Here is a 19,838-nt window from a genome sequence, read left to right as displayed (position 1 = left end):
TCATTCTTTTTCATAGCTGTATCATATTATAAGAATAAATTTACCAAACTTTATTTATTTATTCATTAGTTAATGGCCATTTGCATGTTTCCAGTGTGAGGCTATTATCAGTTATAGTGCCATGAACATTCTCTAAATAAATCCTAGTGCATGCATGCACAAATTTCTCTGTTATTTACCTAGAACTACTAGATGATAGGATATGGGTATCATTAGCTATACTAGAAAATGCCAAATTGTTTTCCCAAGTAATTGTACCAGTTTATACTCCCACCAGAAATGTGTGAGTTCTGGTTGTTTTACATTCTCACCAGTACTGACATTGTCAGTCCTTTTCATTTTCTAGTCTTGTGGTTTTGGTTGATAAGCCCCTGATTTCTAATGAGTTTGAACCTCTTTTTAAACATTTATTGGTTCTTCGTATTTCTTCTTATGGAAATTTTTTGACTTTTTAATTGTTGAGTTTTTCTTTTGAATCTGTATGAGTTCTCTTATATACTGGAACTTAGTCTTTTGTCAGTTAGTGTGTGATAATATCTCTTGTCAGATCTTCCCTTTTCACCTTTTTTTAAATGTCTTTTGATGAACAAAAGTTCTTAATGTAGTCAAATTTATTTATTTTGTCTTTTATAATTTGTGCTTTTGGGTGTCTGTTTAATTGATCTTCCTCTAAGATGTTAATGTTTTGTCTTTCACATTAAGTCCTTAATCCAGCTGAAGATAAGTTCTTCTTACATTTTTTAAAATGTTTATTTATTTTGGGGAGGGGGAGAGAGAGAGAGAGAGAGAGAGCCTGAGTGGGGGAGGGGAAGAGATAGAGGAAGACATAGAAGCAAGCTCCAGGCTCTGAGCTGTCAACATAGAGCCCCTTGTGGGGCTCAAACCCACCAGCAGCGAGATCATGACCTGAGCCAAAGTTGGACGCCTAACTGACTGAGCCACCCAGGTACGCCATAGCTGGAAATAAGTTTTCAGTATGGAGTGAGGTTGAAGTTAAATTTCATGTTTTGTTCCATATGGCTGGCTAGCCAGTTGCTTCCATACATTTATTGACAGTTTGATGGGAGTTGCATTGGTTATATAAATTGCAGTTGGTTCAATTGATGAAGAACTGACAATTTTACAGTGAGTTTTCCAAACCATGATCATGTGTATCTCTCCATTTATTTATTCATTTAATAAAGTTTTATGGTTCTCTTCATGAAGATCTCATACCTTTTTGTTAGATTTATATTAGAATATTTTTTAATATCTTGTTTTCTTTATTGATGATATCTAAAAATGCAATTGATTTTTGCCTATTAGTTTTATATCCAGAAACTTTGCTAAATTCTCTGATTCTCTATATGTAGATTTATTTCTTCACAGACAGTTATTTCCTCTGTGAATACTGACAATTTTTCTTTTAATTTTCTAGAACTTTATTTTTTTGTTCACGCTAGTTAGGACTTCTGTATAGTACTGAATAAAAGTTAACAATGCAGTCACCTTTGCTTTTTCCTTAAGTTAAAGGAAATGCATTGAATAGTTTCTGTCAAGTATAAAGTTTGCTCTGTGTGTGTGTGTGTGTGTGTGTGTGTGTGTGTGTACTTACAAGGTTAAAAATAAAGTAATTAATTTGTAACAAATGTAATAATGAAATATAAAAGAAATGACTCTGCTTACTTGCTTTACTAAATTTTCATTCAATTCTTCTCTCCCTCCCACACCCTTCTCCTCCTTAGCAAAATCTTACCCTTAACCCCAAAAGACCTTTCAGTAGAAAGTACAAAAATATTTGAATGCTTTGGGACTATATTTCTCTCCTATAGCTATAACTTGAAACTCTGGCTAATCAGAAATATAACTAATAAGGTCTTGGGAAGAATTTTTTATTGCTTAATCATCTAATTTACATCAAAAAAACTGAAAAGTTTTATATTTATAGATAAATCATTTCAGGCAAGTACGGAAAGAAATACTACACATCCTTAATTTAAAAAGTTATTTTTCAGATATTTGCAGAATTTTATAAAATTCCAAACTCTGTGTTCATAAAATATGATTGAATTGTAAAAAACAAATTATATTCACTTCATATATTTTAAAGGCATTGCAGGAAAGAAAAAGGAGAATTTTGGATGAAGCTGTGGAATTAAGTCAAGATCACTTTAAAAAATACCTAGTAAAACTTAAGTCAATCAATCCACCTTGTGTGCCTTTTTTTGGTAAGTTACTAAATATAGATTTATGTTTACATTTTAGGTACAGTTTTCTGTAGCCAAGAGATACCAGCCTTTAAAGGCAGATTGTCCCAATTTTTATATCTGAGCATATCTCAGATAGTAGCTGTTCATATTGATAAATAAAACTTAAAGTCTCTACTTCCCTGTCTTTAACATAAGGTTATAAAAATTATCTCATAGAGTTGTTGTAAGGAGCTCTGTAGAGTCTTTCTATAGAAGCACTAATCCCATTCACTAGGGCTCCATCTTCATGATTTAAGCACTTCCTGAAGACCCCATCTCCTAATACTATCACATTGGGCATTAGGATTTCAACATAGGAATTTTGAACAAACATGTATGCCTGTGTATACACACACATACACAACCAGTTATGTTAACCAAAAACATCTCTAGCCAATCCCAAATATCCCCTATAGGACAAAATTGTCCCCCCCATTGAGAGCTACTGATTTAAATGAACCCATAATTATGTATGAAAAAGGAGCTAAAAACTTTCTTACTATCCCAGAGTGAGGAATAATTCTTTTTCTATCTAAATTATGGGCTTTGGGAAAACAGAGGATTAGTTTATAAATCTGTAGTCTTATCACCAGAATTGGCTTAAAATTTATTTATTGATCATTATTTAAGATCATTGGCATTAAATATTTATAATCAAATATTAAAATGGTTAGAACATATATAACACTTATAATTTAGACTTTGTGAGTGAATCCTTTTATTTTAGGCTATTAGTCTAAGAAAGAAATTAAGCCTTTTCTAAACCCTAATTTTCTTTTTATTTTTAATTCTTCCCATGTTAAAAAAGTTCCTAATGTAAAATTGATTAATACGCCTATCAGAGACTTAACATTTTAGGGGTAGAATTGCTGGATTATAGGATGTCTTTCAACTTTATTAGAACAGTTGTTTTTTCAAATGGTTGATTAAGTAACAAATTTTATAACTTCGAATACTTTTTTTTACTAGGAATATATTTAACAAATATTCTGAAAACTGAAGAAGGGAATAATGATTTTTTAAAAAAGAAAGGGAAAGATTTAATCAATTTCAGTAAGAGGAGGAAAGTAGCTGAAATTACTGGAGAAATTCAGCAGTATCAGAATCAACCTTACTGTTTACGGATAGAACCAGAAATGAGGGTAAATATTTTCTTTGCTTATCCTTAAAAGAGAACATAATAAATCCTCTGCAATCTGTAAGAAATATCATAACCACACGTTATGCCACCTATTTTACTATAAAAATAATATAGTAAGTTAATAATTAATAGATAGAAGTAAATATTAGATGTTCTGTGCTAACAATATGCAGTAATTATTATTAGGTACTGGAGGCCTGGCTGGCTCAGTTGGTAGAGCATGTGGCTTTTGATCTCAGGGTTGTAAGTTCGAGCCCCATAGTTGGGTGTAGAAATTACTTAAAAATAAAATCTTAAAAATACATATATTAGATAGTTTCTCAGAGTATTGCTTCTTTGTGCAATTGTTTCAAATAATATGTTCAAAAAATGAATGATGAAATGGAATGTAACTCTGATGTCCATGTAGTAAAAAGAAAGTCCGCTACTAGTGCTATCATTGATTGATAGCCATTTTAGATATTTTACATGTGCCAATGTAACATTAAGTAATTAATTTCTTCATAAGAACGCTGGGTTTAAAATAGGGGAAGAGGTTGGTTGTATGTATGCATAGCAAAAAATTATTTTTTTTAACATTCTATCAATTGATATTCTATTTTGAGCAGTGGTTCATAACATTGATTCTGTAGTACTATAAGATGTGGGATAGCGTCTAAATCATAGTAAATTATGATACTATGTTTATGTTAAATGAATTTTATTGTGTTACACTTACTTGAAATTCAGAACAAATAATAGCTATTGGAATAAGTTCACCTGCCACATTAAAAATTGTGTTAAACTTTCAGACTTAATCTGCAGGTTAGGCATATTAAGTGAAAATGGCCACCATGACTCCCACCCTCCTAAATTATAAGATGGTAACTATTCTTTGTTCTGAGTTCAAAACAAAATACCCTAGTCCTAAGAAAGAATGACCTAGGGTACGCCATTATGAAAACATAGACAGATACCTGCTTTAAAGAAAATGATGCTGGTGGTCCCATATTTCATTCTCTTCCCTCAACATTAGGCCAGCCCTCTGTGATGTGCAACTTCATAGGTCTAAAGAAATATGTTCTTGAAGCCCAGATTAGAGTTTATAATACATTTTCCCAGAGAAATAATGTTAAATTGTAGTTGGGTATAGTTCAAATAGAACTTTTAACATTCATATCTCAGTAACTCCTAATAGTTTTTTGTGATCTGGTCTAGACTTCCTACCATCATTTATAGCATTCTTCTTGGGGATGTGGGAGCAAAGAATGCTTTCTTTATGATTAAGTCAAAGTAAATTTAAACATAGACAAAGTAGCTATTCACTTTTCAAGCCATAGTTAAGTGGTGTTTAAAAATAGAGCAAAGGGTGAGAAAATCAAGAATATTCCTATTATAACTTTATTAAAGTCTTTAAATTACTGTTGGTTCATATGATTTAATTTGGCTAACCTGAATATAAGAACAAGTTGATTCAATATTGTTAGAATAATATAATTTTCTTGACATTGGCAGAAAGCCTGAAAAATGGAGAATTTTATATCAGAAATTCTAAAGCTCATTTTGCCTACCCTTAAAGTGAAAAACAATACTTATTTTTACATATGCTTCTAAACCACTTCAAAATTAAATAAAGTTAAATCTAATGATTTGCTTCTAAGGAATTTTTCTGAGGAAATCATCAGAAATGTACAGAAAACTATGCACAAGAAGTTAATAATAATACTAATTATTGTAATAACAAAGAATTAGACAGCACTGTTGTGGATAACTGCCTATGTGGGGATAAGTGAAATATATTTTGGAACATCCATATGATTAAATACACCAGAGCTAAAATTTGTGTTTTATAAATAAGCCACCAATAACTGTGGTGTGGTCCCAATTTTGCAAAATAACCCCCAAAACTAATATATGTATACATGCATATATTCACACAGTAAAAACATTGGAACTATATTCTATTAGTAAAATATTAACAGATCTCTGGTTAGTGAGATTGCTATTTATATTCCTTTTTGCCCTTTGCTAAATCATCTAAATTTCCTACCTAAAAACTTAAATTTAAGCTTAGAAAATATTTTTCCTTAAAGACAAGAAAAGTTATTTTACTAGAGGTTAGCACAGATAAGTTTATAGTTATTCTTGAAATTACTTTTGAATTTGAATAGAACTTAATCCAACTTATCTTTTTTTTTTCTCCCCAATTATCAAAAGTTTCATTGTGGGCACTTGGCTGGCTCAACATGCAACTCTTATTCTTGGAGGTGTGAGTTTGAGCCCCATATTGGGTGTAGAGATTACTTAAAATCTTTCTTTAAAAAAAGTTTTATTTTGAATTTTAACTATAATTCTGTTCTAAATACTTTTATTTTATTTTATCATTTAAAAAAAAATTTTAATGTTTATATCAGAGAGAGAGAGAGAGAGTGCAAGTTGGAGAGGGGCAGAGAGAGGGAGACAGAATCTGAAGCAAACTCCAGGCTCTGTGCTGTCAGCACAGAGCCCGACGCAGGGCTCCAACTCACGAGCCATGAAATCATGACCTGAGCTGAAGTCAAATGCTTACCTGACTGAGCGGCCCAGGTGCCCCTACATACTTTTATTTTGGAGAGAGAAAATGAGTGTGAGCGGGGGAGAGGCACAGAGTGGGAGAAACAGAGAAAGAGAGAGAGAATCCCAAGCAGGCTTCACGCTCAGTGCAGAGACCCTTGTGGTTCAGGGCTCCATCCCACAACCCTGGGATCATGACCTGGCTGGAATCAAGAGTCAGACATTCAACTGACTGAGCCACCCAGGAGCCCCCTAAACACTTTTGATAGCTTATTGGTGATAATCATCTTGTTGTTATACTGAATAGAAGTAATGTTAACTGAGGGATACTGAGCCATTAAGATGGTAATAAATGAAAATCTGTTCATCTTTATAGAAAATGAAGACTAGAATATACAGCTCCCATAGAAATTATACAATTTTATTTGAAAGGAGGGAGATTGAAACAATCTTGTGAACTCTAAGACATGATCCCTTAGTATGTTGATAATTTTTTTTTGTTTTAAACTGGTGGAATGCATATTCCAAAAAGATCTAAAACATACTTACAGAAATTTGTTTAATTCCAGAGATTCTTTGAAAACCTTAACCCCATGGGAAGTGCTTCTGAAAAGGAGTTTACAGATTATTTGTTCAATAAGTCACTAGAAATTGAACCCCGAAACTGCAAACAGCCACCTCGATTTGTAAGTTCATTACAATTCTGGAAAAATTGTGGTTTTTAAAATTTTTTTGGAAAAATTGTTTTTTTACAACAGTTTTCAATATTTAATGTAACATTACCGTTAAAATTCTAATTTACTTGAATAACTATTTTTCAGTCTTTTACACTACTATACTATTTCTAAAGTTATATATATTGTGGGGGGGAAATGTTATTAGCCTTTTGATAAAGTCTGGTTTATCGTTTATCTTAGTAGGACTTATTTATCTGTCAGCTTTTAATCCTTCATAGCGTAAGGGGGAAAGTTGTGAGAAAGTGAAAACCTAAAATGATAGGTAAACTGAATGGAACAGGAAATGAAAAGACCTGGGAAAAGGAGTGAGCAAGTGTATCCCGGTTTTTCTGGCTTAACCATGACTCCTGTTGTTAGAGCACCATAGTCCGTTGTTGCCAGTGGAACGAACTTCGTGCTAAAAGTTGCTGCTACAGTTCCTAGTTATTCCTGGGTTTATAGTGGCAACAGAAGTAGTGGAAGACCAATTCTAAGTAGTTGAACTGGAAGCAAAATGTGGGAGAAAGTAAAATCATTTATAACACACCTACTTTAGGCCAGGAAGTAAGCATGGTAGTTTCATGTTATCTCCTCTTGACAGCAATTGTAAATATAGATCTTATTCTCATTTTACAAATCTCAAAACTGAGGCTCAAAGAAGTTAAATAACTTTTTCAAGGCTGCAAAGCTAGATATTGGCACAGTTGAGATTTTAATTGAAGTTACTGGAATCTGAGTTACATGTTTTTTTATTAGGTTACCACTGTGAGAGTTTTAAAAAGAGGGGTGGAAGTTGAGGGTAGGAGACAATGATAACATTTTTGCCAAAGACTTTAAAGTGCCATCATAGAGGTTGGCGATTTACTGTTAGGAAGAAAAAAAAAAGACCTTTTTTTTTCCTGATGCACCTAACATATATTGCACATATTGTGCCTACAGTAAATATGTGTAAAATTGATATCAATGAATTGAAGAATTGTTTGGGGAGCAACAAGTTTTCATACAGATTTTCAACATTTTTATTTCTGCAGTATGAAAAGAAGTTTACTTGTATTCAAGTCCATCTTAAAATTAAGGCAATCAAATTCTGAAGTGTTCTACTAGAATGTTACAGGGTGTTTTGCAGATTGGGATTTGATTGTACTGTCTTAACTATATGATAAGAATTAATAAGGTTGTTCTAAGCCTTAAAAATAAGGTATATGCAAATTAGTAATGGTAGTTATTTTGCTTTTCCTAGCCTAGGAAATCAACTTTCTCTTTAAAATCTCCTGGAATAAGGCCTAATACAGGCCGACATGGCTCTACCTCAGGCACTTTACGAGGTCATCCAACACCATTAGAAAGAGAACCATATAAGATAAGCTTTAGTCGGATTGCTGAAACTGATCTTGAATCAACTGTGTCAGCACCAACCTCTCCAAATACGCCATCTACTCCACCGGTATCTGCTTCTTCAGACCTTAGTGTGTTTTTAGATGTGGATCTCAACAGTTCCTGTGGTATGTATTTGATAAAACCATTTGTTAAAAAAGGAATCTTATGTTTCAGATAATTCTTCTCATCATTTTAATCAGGGAACTTTAGAATCCTTTGCACACTATATTAGTGTGGAAAGTGGCATTTAAATGTGAAAATAATGATTAACACAAGGGACTAAAGTATCATTTGTGTATTGTTTATGCATTTATTTTCCAATTTATTTATTAAACAAATACTTATTTAGTACCTTTTGGGCCCCACTACTACTCTAAAGGGAGCAATAGACAGTAAGAAAACAAGAGATAAGTTTTGTGAAAGAAGTTTAAAAAGAGTCTGTGCTAGAGAGAGAACTACTCATGCTAAGAAAGGAAAAACATCCAACCTACAAAGGTAACTATGCAGGTTCATTTCTTTTAAAATATGGCAATAGAGGATGATAAAATTCGGTACTCTCTCTGTTACTACATTTGTTACTTTATGCAAACATATTTTTAAAGTAAAACCATACATTTTACCTCTCTTTTCAAATTAACTTTTCTCATTCCAATAGGCAGCAATAGCATCTTTGCTCCGGTCCTCTTGCCACATTCAAGTAAGTGAGTTGATTCTAGTGAAGTGACTGTACAGATAATAATCGAGTTGACTAAATTTGTATATGGGTATTTGGGTTTTGGCAACATTAAAAATTTTCTAAGAAATGAATAAAATTCTTATAAATAAGTGTAATTATTTGCTTAAAACTCAGAATTTTGGAGGCACTTGAGTGGCTCAGTCAGTTAAGTGTCCAGTTTTGGGTCAGGTCATGATCTCACAGTTCATGAATTCGAGCCTCACATTGGGCTGTCAGCATAGAGCCCGCTTCAGATCCTCTGTCCCTTCTCTCTCTGCCTCTCTCCTGTTTGTGCTCTCTCTCTCTCTCTCTCTCAAAAATAAATAAAATGTTAAAAAAAAATTTTTTTAATAAAAAAACCTCAGAATTTTGAAGGCATTTTCCCATTGTCCTCTTGGTTTCGTGCTTGCTTTTTAGAAGTACAATGTCATTCACTCATAAATTATTCATGCATAGTTTTAATTTTTATTTATATTTTTAAGTTTATTTTGAGAAGGAGGAGAAGGGGGAGGGCCAGAGGGAGGGAGAGAAAAAAAATCCCAAGCAGGCTCTACACTGCCAGCACAGAGCCCAATGTGCGGCTCAGACTCACAAACCATAAGATCATGACCTGAGCCAAAATCAGTAACTGAGTGAGCCACCCAGGCACCGCTCATGCACAGTTTTTAAATGCCTATGTGCAGGCACTATTCTAGGGTGAGAGAGAGAGAACACTGAACAAAATAAATAGGAATCCTCTGTCAGTGACCCTATAGTTTCAGTCCTTTTTTTTTTTAAACTAGAGTATACTTGCGGTAGCAAAGGGACCCCAAAATACAGTGCCTTAAATGGAATGGAAATCTGTTTCTCACAGTTGCAGCCCAAGTAGACAACTCTGCTCCACAAGCTAGCAAGGCAATTCAGGATTCTCAAAGTGGGGCTTCCATCTTTGAGTTTTGATCAACTGGTTCATTTTCCAGCCAGCAGGAAGGTGAAGGTCAAGGAGTTTTGTTAGAAAAACGTGATCTGGAAGTTGTTCTCTCACATTACTCTGCTTTCTTCCCAAAATTTAGTTACACAGACATTCCTAGCTACAAGGGAGGCTAAGAGATGTTGTCTGTAACTGGGAAGCCTTTTGTCTTGCTAAAATACATAGGATCCTATTACTGAAAGGAAGAAAAGGAAAGGTGCACTGGGGGACAGTTAGCAGTGTTTACCACAATATATTCAAGAAACTTCTAGGATCTTCTGTTTTTATTTCTAATGTTCTACACATATACAATGATCTGCTTTGATATGGGTCATTTTTTTCTTTCATTTTACTGTCTACTTATTAAGCCCTTTAAATTTAGAGATTCATGGGGCGCCTGGGTGGCGCAGTCTGTTAAGCGTCCGACTTCAGCCAGGTCACGATCTCGCGGTCCGTGAGTTCGAGCCCCGCGTCGGGCTCTGGGCTGATGGCTCAGAGCCTGGAGCCTGTTTCCGATTCTGTGTCTCCCTCTCTCTCTGCCCCTCCCCCGTTCATGCTCTGTCTCTCTCTGTCCCAAAAATAAATAAACGTTGAAAAAAAAAAATTAAAAAAAAAATTTAGAGATTCATGTCTTTGATGTCTATAAAATGTTCCTTGTATCATTGCTAATAATTTCCTCCCAAACACATTCTCTGACTTCCTTTTTCGAGCTCCTTTTCCATATTGTACATCCTAGATTGAGCCTCCAACTTTATTTTGTCTCCTATTGTCCATATCTTTGTTTTCTTGTTGTGTTTTTCACAAGATTTCCTCATTTCATCTTCCAACTCTTCTATTTTTTTTTCATCTACAATGATTTTGAATTTCCAAGAAATTCTTTCTAGTTACCTCTGATCATGCCAATTTTATGTCACCCTGTTGTCCTGGTTTTGTGGATTCACTGTCTTATGTCCTGTAGGATTTGGTGTTTTTTGGAAAAAATTTTTGCTTTGTTTCTTATATTATTTCCTTTCTGAGTTCCTTCTATTAGTTGTAGTCTCTTGTCTTTCATATTAGAGGTTTTCTTTTCTTGTTTGGTATCCTTAGCTTTTCATATATTAGAGTGAGGCAAGATAAAGTGATGGGAAATACTATATCCATGGGCAAAGCTTGTTGACTTCTAGGTTTCACTGTGAATAGAGTGATGAGAAATTTTTACTTAGGAAATCCCCAAATGTCAGAATCTGTGAGGCCTCTTCTCTAGGAATGTTTAGTTTTTCCAAAGAAAGATCTTCAAGTCTTCTGCCTGGGTGGTCTCAGCATTTAATATAAAATCTGTGTTATTCCAATGTTTAGATTCACCAGAAAATAAAATCCCCAATCTCCTATCGAGTTTTAATTGTTCCTTACATAGGTTTAATCAAGTCTTTTGTGTTCATGTCCATGCCTTCCATTATACCAAGTGCCTTTAAGTCCTGATCCCTCCTTTAATTCTGTGGGCACATTAACTGCTGTTTGACAGTATCACTAACTATAGACATTTGGGTTTCATCTTCCTCCATTTGTCTCCTTCATGTACATTGTAGTCCACCTTCATGTACTGAAACTTCAAGATTCAGTTGTTTCTTGGCTTCAGTGAAGTTTGTATGTTTCTTTTTTTCCTTGTTGTTCTGTGTGGAAATGTTTTTACTATGTATATTTGTTTCTTCTAGTGCTGCTATAACAAAGTACCACAGACTGAGTGACTTAAAAGAACACAGTTCTAGAGGATATAAGTCCAAAAATCAAGGTGTTGACAGGGCCTTGCTCCCTCTGAAACCTTTGAGAATCTTTCCTTGCCTCTTCTAGCTTCTGGTATTTGCTAATTATCCCTGGCATCCTTTGGTGTATAGGTGCATCACTTCAGTCCCTGCCTCTGTTGTCACAAGGCCATCTTCTCCCTGTTTGTTTCTTTGTCCCTACTCCTCTTCTTATAAAGACACCAATCATACTGGTTAGGGCCCACTTTGATCCTAACTTGATTACATAGCTGTGAAGACCCCATTTCTAAATAAGGTCATATTCACAGGTACTGAGGGTTAGGACTTCAGCATATATTTTGAGGGGACACAATTCAAACCATAACACCATGCCATTTTAGAACCAGCAGTTCTAGACATTATTTTGGATGGCAATAAAATATGCTTTCTATATGATAAAGAAAATTTCATCTTGAAATTTAATGGAGGATGTTAAGAATAGCTGCATGAAATTCTGACTCCCTAAAACAAATCCTGAAAGAAAGAACATTGTACATATGAAAAGTGCTCACATACAGTGAGTAAAACAGCAAGACTCCATTAACAGTGGACATGAATAGACAGTTCACGTGAAAGTAGGAGTAAGCCTATGTTAAAAGGTACTCTCATATGTTATTTATCCCTTGTAAATTGGTGTATTAGTATGACCCTTTTGGAAAGAAATCTGTAAACAATATGTCAAACCATAAAAATGTTCATACCCTTTGGCTTACTCATGCAATAGGGAATTGAGTACTTTGTAACAGCTACCCTGGTAGATGCTACAGATTCAGTGGCAAACCAGAAAGATCAAGTTTCTGCCTTCATTAATACAAAATACCAATTTTGGGAAGAAGTCACATACATGATCACATTGTTCCTCCCACTCTCTTGGTTCTTCTATTTTACCTTCAGCTCACTAGTCTGTCTTGCTTGTTTCTCTTCATATTTCCAGTCAGCAAAGATTGGAAGGTTACAAGATTCAGTCCCTGGACCTCTTCTCACTCACTTGTTTGGCCCATTCAGTCTTATATTATCTCTATATTGATAATTCCCCATTTTTTTTAATCTACCTGGAACCACTTGACTTTTTGACTCCTATACTCATATATTCTTATTCAATGTCCAAATAGCGATGACCTTTGACATCTCTATTTGGACATTGAATAAGAATCTCAAACTTCTCCAAAACTGAACTTGTTTTCATCCCCTGCAAAGTAGTTCTTCCCATAGCTCCTTATCCCAGCTTTAACTGTATCTAATTACTTAGACCAAAAATATTAGAGTTATCTTTTATTTCTCTTTCTCATACCCCCAATGTGATTCATCAATAAGTCTTGTTTACCCTCAGAATATATCCAGAATGTAACTGTTTCTCACCATCTCTACTGCTGTCACCTTGATCCAAGCCACCACTGTAGTAGCATTTTAACTTCCCACCTTCCCCACAGTCTGCTTTCAATATAGCAGCCAGGTCCTTTTAGAATATAAGTTAGACTTGTCTCATAGCCCCCCAGTGGCTTTCCATCTCAAAGTAAATGCCAAAGTTCTTTCAAAGGGCCCAGAACGTCCTATGCATTTTAGCCTCTTTCGATATATCAGACTTCACCACCTACTGTTTTCTCCCATCACTCACTCTGCTCCAGCTACTCTGCCTGATGCACACAATAGATGCATCCCCACATTAGGACTTCTGCCTTTGCCATTCCCTCTGCTTAGAATGCTCTTTACCCAGTTGGCCTCATGGCAGGCTCCCTTGCCTCCTTCAGGCTTTTGTCCAGTGTTACCTGAGTGAGGCCTTCCCTAGTCACCCTATTTAAAATTGCTCCCCTCCTATCTTTTCCTATCTTCTTCCCTACCTAATATATCTTCTTCTAATTTATGACCATAATACTTTTACTTATTTACCATGTCCACTTTCTCTCCCCAATGCAGAATATAAGCTCTGTAAAGACATGAATTTTTGCCTGTTGTGGTTCACTACTATATTGCCATAGTGCCTAGAACAGCGCCTGGCACTATAGCAGGTGCACAATAAGTATTTGTTGAATAAATGGATGGACGGATGGCAAAAAAATTGGAAGTAACTTACATAGCTAACTAATATTACAGAAATTGTTTAGTAAATTATCCTACATTCTAGTTTTAAACACTGAAGCTATTTAAAATGCTCACAAACACTAATCTTGTAGGGAAGTGGGTTTTTTTTTTATCGTTTTTAATTTTTTTGAGATAGAGGTAGAGCAAGCTCATGAGTGGGGGAGGGGCAGAGAGAAAGGGAGACACAGAATCTGAGCAGGCTCCAGGCTCTGAGCTGTCAGTACAGAGCCAGGCATGGGGCTTGAACTCATAACCTGTGAGATCATGACCTGAGCCGAAGTCAGAGATTTAACCAACTGAGCCACCCAGGTGCCCCAAGGAAGTGTTCTTGATAGAAAAATAAAATTGTGTTGATGCTTCAGCAAGGATTGTTGACTGCCTGCTATGGAGAAGTATAACATAGTGGTTTTGTGGTCTGACTGTAGAGTCAGACCTATATTCAGAAGCTCTCACAGCTTTTCTACCATCATTTAGATATTTTCCACTTCCATGAGTGTGTGTTTCTGTAAGGAAGGGAAGACCCACCTAAGTCTGACTTAAACAGTAAAAAAAACATTCTGATTCACATAACTGGAAGTCTAGAGGAAAGCTACTTTAAGATTTGTTGAATCAGTGGCTGAGTGATGTTATCAAAGACCAGGTTTCAACTCTTCATTGTTTTGGCTAAATTACCAGCTTTATCTAAGACTGTTTTTCTTCAAGGTCATAAGAGTGGTAGCGGGAGCATAACAGTTTGTGTGCTTTGCTTCTTTATTCCATCAGGTAAGAAGAAAAGAGAGGTACAGAAAAGAGAGACAGACTGGCAGAGTACTTTTCCAGAAGGGCAAGCAACTTTGTTTTCAGTAGCTGCTAGCACATCTTCCAAATGTGAACTAGGTCACATGCCTTCAGCTAAACCAGTCACTGTGGCTGAAGGATTGGATTACTCTATTGATTTGGTCTAATCAGGCCCCATCTCCAGACTTAAGGGATAAGGTCAGCTTTCCCTGAAGCACAGGGCTACATGTATAAAAGGAAGGTAGATTAGAAATCTGATCATGTTAAAAGAGAGAGTCCTGTGCCCCCTTCTTTGTTTTCCTTTTTACTTTTAAAAACATATTTATTATTGGGGCGGCTGGCTGGCTCAGTCATTAGAGCATGCAGCTCATGATCTTGGGTCATGATTTCAAGCCCCATGTTGGGCACAGAGCTTACTTTAAAAAAGTATTTATTATGGAAGTATAGTTGACATGCAGTATTATATTAGTTTCAGATATTCAACATAGTGATTTGACAGTTCTCTATATTGCTCCATGTTCACCATAAGTGTTGTTATAATATTGACTATATTCCCTATGCTGTTTTTTCATCTCTTGGACTTATTTATAACTGGAAGTTTGTGCCTCTTAATCCCTTTCACCTATTTTGTCCATTCCCTTACCCTCCTCCCCTCTGGCAGCCACCAGTCTGTTCTTTGTGTTTATGAGTCTGTTTCTGGCTTTTTTTTTTTTTTCCCAGAACTCACATAAAAGTGAAATCATATGGTATTTGCTTTTTCTTTGTCTGACTTATCACTTAGCATACCCTCTTGGTTCATCCATATTGTCACAAATGTCAAGATCTCATTCTTTTTTGTGGCTGAGTAACATTCCAGCGTGTGTGTGTGTGCGCGCGCGCGCATGCACCGCATATCTTCTTTATCCATTCATCTACTTTTTAAAATGTTTATTCATTTTTGAGAGAGAGACAGAGCATAAGTGGGGGAGGGGCAGAGAGAGGGAGACACAGAATCCAAAGCAGGCTCCAGGCTCTGAGCTGTCAGCACAGAGCCCCACGCATGGCTTGAATCCATGAACTGTGAGATCATGACCTGAGCCGAAGTTGGACGCCCAACCAACTGAGCCACCCAGGCGTCCCTATCCATTCATCTATTGATGGATACTTGAGTTGCTTCTATATATTGGTTATTGTAAATAATGCTTCACTGAACACAGGGGTACATATATCTTTTTCAATTAGTGTTTTTGTTTTCTTAGGGTAAATGCTCAGTAGTGGAATTACTGGATCATATGGTATTTCTATTTTTAATGTTTTGAGGAAACTCCATACTGTTTTCCACGGTGGATGCATCAGTTTACATTCCCACCAACAGTGCACAAGGATTCCCTTTTCTCCACATCCTCACCAACACTTGTTATTTCTCTGATTGGAGTTGGGGTGCACTAGGCCAAATTGGCCAACTAAACCACATGAGATAGACTCACTATCACCAAGAGTAGTTTGCATCCAAAGACAGGGCAAAGGATGTTGGGCAGGCCAAAGGAATATATCCACAGCACATAGTGCTCTGCCTAACATCCCACAGCATCTGCCAAGACCCCATAGGCATACTTTTTCCACTACTGACACCCTGAGGTAACAAGACCCATGAGGTGACTGCAGAGTCACATGATTAGGACAGCAGTTTTTTACGTGTAGTAACGAGATTGACATCTTTACTTGGATATTGCATAAGCAGTTCATACACAATGTGTTTAAAATTAAACTCGTCAATTTTCCCAACTAGTTCCTGTGAACTCAATCTTAGTATAATGATAAATGAGACATGGTCACTGCTTTTATAACAACTGTTTATGGAGAGAGATCAAATAGACTTGGTCCTTAACTATAGGCATTTTTGTCATATGAAAAACAAAAGAAATAAGTGAAAATAGTACTTTTTAAATGTTTGTTTGTTTATTTTGAGAGAGAGAGAGAGAGAGTGGAGGAGGGGCAGAGAGAGAGGGGGAGAGGGAATCCCAAGCAGGCTCCACACTGTCAGTGCAGAGCCTGATGCGGGGCTCAATCTCACATACCGTGAGATCATGACTTGAGCCAAAATCAAGAGTCAGACACTTAACCGACTGAGCTGCCCTGGCACCCCAGAAAACAGTTCATACTCTATGTCTATTTGGCATAGAATTTTCTCCTGAATACTTTATCATCTTGTAAATTCTCTGTAATGTGGTTATATAACATGTCCTTTATCAGTGAGAAACTTAACAAAGAGAAAGGGTTATTTGATACAACCTTACCTTTTGCTCTCCTATTTGGAGGTTTTATTACCTGTGTAGAAATGTATCTGATGCTAGCTGCTTCAGAATTATGTATGATTATGTATGCTCTTTCTCTGGAAGTTACTACAATATATGCAAATATGTTTGTTTTAGATTTTAAAAAGGCTTTTGAGATACAGAATCTCATTATTAATTTTAATTAAATTGTATGTCTTCATGTAGCCATGGTACCTGCCATATATCAAGCACTACCACTGTACTAGTGCTTAGGGATACAAAAATAAATACACACTACCCTCAAAAAGCTTACGGTTTTTAGTGGAGAGGATAGGTAAACCAACCATCAGCTACAATACATTCTGACATTTGGGGGCGCCTGGGTGGCTCAGTCGGTTGGGTGTCCGACTTCGGCTCAGGTCACCATCTCGCAGTCCGTGAGTTCGAGCCCCGCGTCGGGCTCTGGGCTGATGGCTCAGAGCCTGGAGCCTGTTTCCGATTCTGTGTCTCCCTCTCTCTCTGCCCCTCCCCCATTCATGCTCTGTCTCTCTCTGTCCCAAAAATAAATAAACGTTAAAAAAAAAAAAATACATTCTGACATTTGCTGTAGCAGAGTTGATCACATATTGAAATAAAGTCTTGTCTTATGATTGCATTGTGAATTGTGGTTAAACTAATCTTTTTTACCCCTAGAGTCTTTCTTCAGTTCATGTGGTAGTTTACATAAACTAAATGAAGAGCCACTGATTCCTCCTCCACTTCCTCCTCGAAAAAAGTTTGATCATGATGCTTCAAATTCCAAGGTAGTCAACAGGACTTAGGTTTGCCTTAACTTACTCAACTTATTCAAAGTTGTGAATCTTCAGAACAGTGCTTGTTCTTATAAGTCTGTCAATTATAATTTGGCTACCCTTTAAGGTTTTAAAACACTTTGGTTTTATTTGAAAAATGCTTTAAATAATTGCTTAATTCTTGGAATATTTTTTTCTAAAAAGAGGCTGGACAGATTCACATATACTTAGAAGTATGTTTTCTTTCTGGTAGAAATGGAAAAAACTTTAGTATTCAAAGCATTCTTGAAACTTTAAACCAGCACTTCTCCAACTTTACTGCTTCAAAATCACCTGGGAGGCTTGTTAAAACCAGATTGTCAGAGTTTCTGATTGAGTAGGTCTAGGGTGGGGCACAACAATTTGCATTTTTTAACAAGTTCCCTACTGATGCTGGTGCTGCTGTCCCTGGATCACACTTTGAGAACCTCACTGGGGAAAGCAGAAGTAGATGACCAGAAAGCAGAAGTTAGGCATTAAGTCCCCTTGGAATTATGTATTTTAATGTTCACAAAACTATACATCCTTTTTAGTCGCTTGCCTATTATAATTACAAGATAACCTGAGGCTTTATGTTCTAAGATTTCAATTAAAACATCTCATATATAAAAATATTAAACTGGGCCCCAAGTTATACTAGAAGTAATTTATTGATAAATCTGATCATTAAATTAGGTTAACCTATTTTGAACCTCTGGATTTAACTGAACACATAAGAATTTTTCAGTCTTTTGAAACCTTTCTTAACAGATTTTTCAGGAGAATGGAGGTATAATTTAATTTTTTTTTTTTTTTTAGGGAAATACGAAATCTGATGATGACCCCCCTGCTATTCCACCAAGACAACCTCCTCCTCCAAAGGTAAAACCCAGAGTTGCTGCTCCTACTGGTGCATTTGACGGGCCTCTGCATAGTCCACCTCCACCACCGCCGAGAGATCCTCTTCCTGATACCCCTCCACCAGTTCCCCTTCGGCCTCCAGAACACTTTATAAACTGTCCATTTAATCTTCAGCCACCTCCACTAGGACATCTTCACAGAGATCCAGAGTGGCTCAGAGACGTTAGTACCTGTCCAAATTCACCAAATACTCCTCCTAGCACACCCTCTCCAAGAGTACCACGTCGATGCTATGCGCTCAGTTCCAGTCACAATAACCTTGCTCATCCTCAAGCTCCCCCTGTTCCACCAAGGCAGAATTCAAGCCCTCACCTACCAAAACTGCCACCAAAGACTTATAAACGGGAGCTTTCACACCCCCCATCGTACAGACTGCCTTTGCTAGAAAATGCAGAAACTCCTCAATGACCTTAGCCATATGTAGTCATTGACACTGGAATGGTATTTGTAAAGGTGTTTTTTTTTTTTAATTTATTCAGAAAAAGGCATAGTATTTTAGTACTTTTTACAAATAATGCTCTTACAAAAATGCTACTGATCAAATAAGCTTTTAAAAATCAGAAAAATAAAAATACAGAAGTCCTTTACCATGATCCTCAGGTGATCAGTAGCATTGCCTTGTTTTGGATCCTCAGTGCTGCCAAAAGGCCAGTATAAATAATTTATATTTGCACTGTAGACTCTGCTAAAATATGGTTTAAAGTGACATTGATTGCACTGAAAAAGGGGATAGTGCATTTGTGGAATTTTTCAAATTTGAGTAATAGATGCCTTTTTAAGGCAATGAATTTACACAGATTTAGGGGGTATATGGTATTACTGATTTTTAAAACTCTTTGACCATCTTCTAGTTTTTACTTCTAGTTTTTACATGTAGGAGAATTGTGAAAAACACCCACTGTTCTTAAACTCTTTAATGCCATGTCTTAAATGCCAGAATTTGCTGCTGAAGACAAAAATGAAAAATAGAATGAAAATAGTAGAATGCACTGTAAGTGTTTATTATTTTGTCAAAATGTATACAGAGACTACCTAACCCAATCATAGAGGGAGAAAGGGCATGTATCTCATTCAGATGTGCCTTTTGTTTTTGCAGACTATGGTGTCTTTAGCTAATGAGTTGCCTATTGTTTTGGAAAACAAAGTTAATATGCCATGTATGTACAGTTTTGTTTATATTGTATATTTAAAGATAATGCTAATAACCTATATAAATTTAAGTGACTCGAGGCCTATAATACAATCTGCTACTTTACTAATTCAGAAATTCAGAGGAAAAATTCTTATGGCATAGGAACCAACTGCTTTGCCCTCAAAACCTAGTAACTTTATAAATTTCATGTTAACTAAAAATTTTTTAAATATTTTTTTTTTACATTGGTAACATTTAAACCAGCAAATACTTAAAGCTTTATTAAACTTTTTATTCAGAGAAGTGAATAAAACTTTTATTTGCCATTTGGACTCCTGGGTTCAAAGCGATGAAAAAGGGTGTTTTGCTAATAGTGTTGTAGCAGCAGTTGTAAAGTAGCCAAAAGCCACGTTGTTTATTTACTGGTCT

The 19,838-nt window shown here is 35.9% G+C and overlaps 1 protein-coding gene across 3 annotated transcripts in view; it reads left to right on the top strand.

Annotated features, from left to right (window-relative positions):
• SOS2 (SOS Ras/Rho guanine nucleotide exchange factor 2) overlaps positions 1–18,807 on the top strand; it is an 89,528-nt gene extending 70,721 nt beyond the window's left edge. For 2 of the 3 annotated variants that reach the window (XM_047862139.1, XM_047862136.1), the window contains 7 exons: positions 2,090–2,207; positions 3,198–3,370; positions 6,471–6,587; positions 7,858–8,119; positions 8,650–8,691; positions 17,241–17,350; positions 18,176–18,807. In XM_047862139.1, coding sequence (XP_047718095.1) covers positions 2,090–2,207; positions 3,198–3,370; positions 6,471–6,587; positions 7,858–8,119; positions 8,650–8,691; positions 17,241–17,350; positions 18,176–18,685 — 1,332 coding nt within the window. In that variant the 3' untranslated portion in view covers positions 18,686–18,807. The remainder of the gene's footprint in view (positions 1–2,089; positions 2,208–3,197; positions 3,371–6,470; positions 6,588–7,857; positions 8,120–8,649; positions 8,692–17,240; positions 17,351–18,175) is intronic. The other variant, XM_047862137.1, reaches the window with a different exon arrangement.
• The last annotated feature ends 1,031 nt before the right edge of the window (positions 18,808–19,838 follow it).

This window comes from Prionailurus viverrinus, chromosome B3 (genome assembly GCF_022837055.1).
Source record: "Prionailurus viverrinus isolate Anna chromosome B3, UM_Priviv_1.0, whole genome shotgun sequence".
NCBI classification, from domain to species: Eukaryota; Metazoa; Chordata; class Mammalia; order Carnivora; family Felidae; genus Prionailurus; species Prionailurus viverrinus.
This window is presented reverse-complemented; position numbering and strand designations above follow the sequence as displayed.